Raw genomic sequence first — 4453 nt, 5'->3', positions numbered from 1 at the left:
CAGCTGAATATGTGAGAAACAGTCCAAACGAGCTGATTCTACAAGATAATAGCTCTTGATAATCGTAATTTTTAAATTGAATCACTAGAAAAAATACTGGTGGAAAATTTGACCACAATACGAAAATCTATTAAAAACTAATTAATAATACCAAAGAAAATGAAATAAACTTGAAGTATAGAAGAAACTAGAGAGCACGGAAGAAATAGATAATGAAAAAGACGAAGAAAGACGAAGGGATGATAAAAATAAATAGAAAAGGAAAATCAAGAGAGAAATACAAAAGGGGTAGATGCTGATAGAAAGGGGAGAGCAAGAAGAATATCGTCGATATAATTGAAGAGGATACAGAGATAGAGAGTTAAGGAGGAAGAAAAAGTCAAAGGGAGAGAAGATAAATTACCGAAATTAGAGGTTAGAAATCAGCGAACAATCCTATCAAGCGCTCCGTCACAGGGAGTATCCTGGAATCGACGAAAATGTGTTAAAACCTATTTTTGAAGATATTCTACAATATCATAGGCAACAACTTACTAAAAATGCTAATTTTCAATGGATTTTTCAAGAATTCAGGTTAGGAACAACTTCACGAGTAAGACATCAGACACGAGTAAGACATCGACGATAATTTGACGAGAATTGACTGAGAATAGCCAAGATTCGATCGTAATGATCACTGATTACCATCTGGCGGCGGAAATGGTAAATAAATGAAAGAACAACACATTAAGGGGTTTAATGAAATTTTGTGCATGAAACAAAACGGAAAACTTCATGAAAAAAAGATTTTACAATACTTTTACAAGTTTTTAGCATGAGCACAATCAATAAACTGGAGAATTAGCTCTTACAGTTAACATAATACTATGCTCACATTTTTGTTAATATAAGAGAATTTTTTTTCCCTATAAAAAGAAAACAGAACTAAATACTCAATACAAATCCTTTTTAAATGCATATTTATCGAGGTGGACTGGTTTTCCTCTGTTTATTTTATAATACTTTGAGAACTTTTTATCATGAACACAATCACTAAACTGCAGAATTAGCTCTTACAGTTAACATAATACTATGCTCACATTTTTGTTAATATAAGAGAATTTTTTTTCCCTATAAAAAGAAAACAGAACTAAATACTCAATACAAATCCTTTTTAAATGCATATTTATCGAGGTGGACTGGTTTTCCTCTGTTTATTTTATAATACTTTGAGAACTTTTTATCATGAACACAATCACTAAACTGCAGAATTAGCTCTTACAGTTAACATAATACTATGCTCACATTTTTGTTGTTATAAGAGATTTTTTTTTCCCTATAAAAATAAAACAGAACTAAATACTCAATACCAATAGTTTTTAAATGCATATTTTTCCAGATGGAATAGTTTTCCTCTGCTTATGTTATAATACCTTCAAAACTCTTTATCATGAACACAATCACTAAACTGCATAATTAGCTCTTACAGTTAACATAATACTATGCTCACTTTTTTGTTAATATAAGAGAAATTTGTTTCCCTATAAAAAGAAAACACAACACAATACTCACTAGAAAACGTTTTTGAATATATATATTTTTCGAGATGGAATGCTTCTCCTCTGTTTATTATCACAGAATCCTGAATGAAGAATTCAGAATGAATCCATGGATGAATCTAGGGAGAGCGAAAAAAAATTAATTTTATGATTTTAAACGTACATTGAATAAACATATTCATTCAATTACCTTTGTGAACCGTCGAAAAAACAGTTTCGACGAGGGACTACTCTCAAGTCCTTATAGGAAAATCTGTAAAACATAAAAAAATGTCAATTGATTATTTATCGCCTATTTTATTTGGCAAGAACAACCAGAGATGGAAAACCTCAGGAACTCGAGGTCTGTGTGTGAATAACGCGCTGAGAAACGCCGGAAATTTCGACAGAAGCGGTGAAAAGAATCACCATTAGTAAATTTAGCGATTGATGAGAATAAAAACTTTTTGAATGCACCCAAAGGGAGAACCGAATACCTACATTATTGAGAGGCATAGTAGTGATTGATCACTGGAGGACCACCCTTGCCCCTCTGAGATCGACGATTTTTCAATTGGAAGAATTGACTCTTCCAATATCTGAAAGGGAGACATTCGTAGTTATGAACGGAAGGACATTTAGTGATAAGAATGATTGAAGAAAAAATTAGCAGAAAGGGAGGTCACAAGCTTTAGAAAATTGACCATGAGAACTGCAGTAAATTCTAAATTATTGGAAAAACTCACATAGCGTTACGATGATCAAGGTTTTGCCCAGCTCTTCGTCTCCTACCATTCTCTTTCGCCTGTCCATTTCCCACGTTCCATCCATCTAGTCGCCCCCGTTGACTCCTTCCACCTGCTCCATAGCCACCTGTGCCTCCTCTGTTACTTGCATTACCGCCTCTATTACCTCGATTACCCCCTCTGTTACCTCGACTACCACCTCTACGTTGCTCATTCACACGATTGTAATTGCCAACAAACAATTGTTCCAAGACATCCATGCGTTCATTAATATTTCCAAAGAGATCATGGATATCGTACTGGGATGGCTGCTGAGGCTGTTGAGGTTGGTGTTGAGGCTCTTGGGGCTGCTGAGGATTCTGAGGTTGTTGGGGTTGTAGGTGATACTGGTGGGACTGTGCGGGTGAATGTTGATCTTGTTGTATATCGGGTGGTTGTTGCTCTAGCTGTGAGGATTGTTGCTGAAGCTGTTGGGGCTGGTGAGGATGCTGCAGCTGTTGGTCATATTGTTGGAGGTGTTGGGGCTGCTGAGGCTGCTGGATATTGGGTGGTTGCTGGTCGTCAGCCATTATTGGTGGTGGTGGTGGTGGTGGTGGTGGTGGTGGTGGTGGTGGTGGTGGTGGTGGTGGTGATGCAGGTAGAGGCGGGGCTGAGCGTTGATCCAACTCAATCTATGGAAAAAATAAACATTTAATCAATAATCTTTGAATCGGAATCTACAAAAAGAGCTGTCAGGAGAGATTTTAGTAATAAATATGAGAAAAACTTGTTCTTAGTTGACGAAAGTACCAACGAAAAATCTCCCCTGACATTTTCAAAAAAGATAGCACAACTTTTTAAACATTCATTTGGGTAAATGTTTCAGAAGTTGTACTTTTCATAACCTCAAAATGTCCGGTGGACCGAAGATCGAATTTTCAATAGATCTAATGGATCAGAAGAATAATTCGATATTCAATTACGTTTGGCACTAGAACTTTCTGCCAAAAAATAAAATGAGAAATCGAGTAAATTCGATAATTGAATTGCGTAATATCAACTCTTGAGACATTTATTCATTGATATCTCCGAATCTAGAGAAGATAGAGCAATTGTAAAAATGACCCTTTTGTAGAGCACGATGAGATCTACAAAGAAGTCCTCTTTAAAAGTTCTTCATCTGTTCATGATTTAAAAATATCAATGAATGAAGATACGCGGTAGCGTAAATCTTTCAAGAGTTGAGATTCCTTGTAGAGATATTCATTACTGAAGAATCTTCTAAGTATTTCGGAAGTTACGGAAGATACTACAATTGTGGCAACATTTATTTGGATAAATCTGTCAAAAGTTGTGCTTTCCATAACCTCGAAAATTTCACATGGACCAACGATGTAAATTTCGATACATCTGATGGAAATCCCGAGAGAACTTTGATAAAAATGAAAGCCGGTGATTCTAAATAATTTTTTTCTACATAAAAGAATATTTTAATATTGGTTTTACTTACTGGATTGTCGTTGAAATCTGGATCGTTAAGAAAATCACTAATGAGATCCAGCGACATATCGAACATGAGAGAGAGGGGATGAATTCACTCATTGTCTGGTCACTGGCACCACTCAACACGCATGCGCACCGCTCGATCAAAACAAATTTAACCAACGGTGGAACACCAATGGATCGTTATTATTAAGAAAGTCACTAATAAGATCCAGCGACATATCGAACATGAGAGAGAGGAGATATGCTCTCTCATTGTCTAGTCGCTGGCACCACTCAATGCGCATGCGCACCGCTCGATCGAAACAAATTTGGCCAACGGTGGAACACCAATAGAAGCATTATTTTTTGGTTCTCAAATGACGTCACACAATGCTGCCAATATCGGAAACAAAAAATGATTGAAATAATCATCTGAATCAAGAAATAGAAAATGTAATAACACAATTAATGAACGTATCTCTTAATTAAAAGATTAATGAGAAACAAGAAATACGGCCGGAAATGGGTAGATTATACGCGATTTATATTATGGTTCTCCCGTAATCTTGTGCATTTGCATTTGCATTTTATAGCATTACTATAATTCGGGAGTAGTGGAGGGGGTAGTTGTGTCGTGTATATATACGCGGTAGCTCGGCCCGCTTTTCGGACATTCGAAATGTCTCGAAAATTGCCTTGGCCGATACGCTACCGCGTATCTCGAAA

The 4453-nt window shown here is 36.2% G+C and overlaps 1 protein-coding gene across 1 annotated transcript; it reads right to left on the bottom strand.

The window, feature by feature from the left end:
- Positions 1-271: 271 nt before the first annotated feature.
- Positions 272-4223, bottom strand: LOC135171620 (G-box-binding factor-like). The gene is made up of 6 exons (XM_064138248.1): positions 3753-4223; positions 2264-2934; positions 2019-2116; positions 1729-1791; positions 535-1657; positions 272-464 (listed from the first exon to the last, which is right to left on the bottom strand). Exons 1-3 carry the CDS (start codon positions 3816-3818, stop codon positions 2020-2022), a joined length of 834 nt encoding a protein of 277 aa, XP_063994318.1. The 5' UTR covers positions 3819-4223; the 3' UTR covers positions 272-464; positions 535-1657; positions 1729-1791; position 2019.
- Between the last annotated feature and the right edge of the window lie 230 nt (positions 4224-4453).

Source organism: Diachasmimorpha longicaudata, unplaced genomic scaffold (genome assembly GCF_034640455.1).
Source record: "Diachasmimorpha longicaudata isolate KC_UGA_2023 unplaced genomic scaffold, iyDiaLong2 ctg00000057.1, whole genome shotgun sequence".
Classification (NCBI taxonomy): Eukaryota; Metazoa; Arthropoda; class Insecta; order Hymenoptera; family Braconidae; genus Diachasmimorpha; species Diachasmimorpha longicaudata.
The sequence above is the reverse complement of the archived record's forward strand: the minus strand, read 5'-3'. Positions and strand labels throughout refer to the sequence as shown.

Coding starts and splice junctions, on each gene's coding strand:
- LOC135171620 (XM_064138248.1), bottom strand. CDS start 3,818: ATGTTCGATATGTCGCTGGATCTCATTAGTGATTTTCTTAACGATCCA. Junction 2,935..3,752: donor CAGATTTCAACGACAATCCA/GTAAGTAAAACC, acceptor TTTTTTCCATAG/ATTGAGTTGGATCAACGCTC. Junction 2,117..2,263: donor CTTGATCATCGTAACGCTAT/GTGAGTTTTTCC, acceptor TCTCCCTTTCAG/ATATTGGAAGAGTCAATTCT.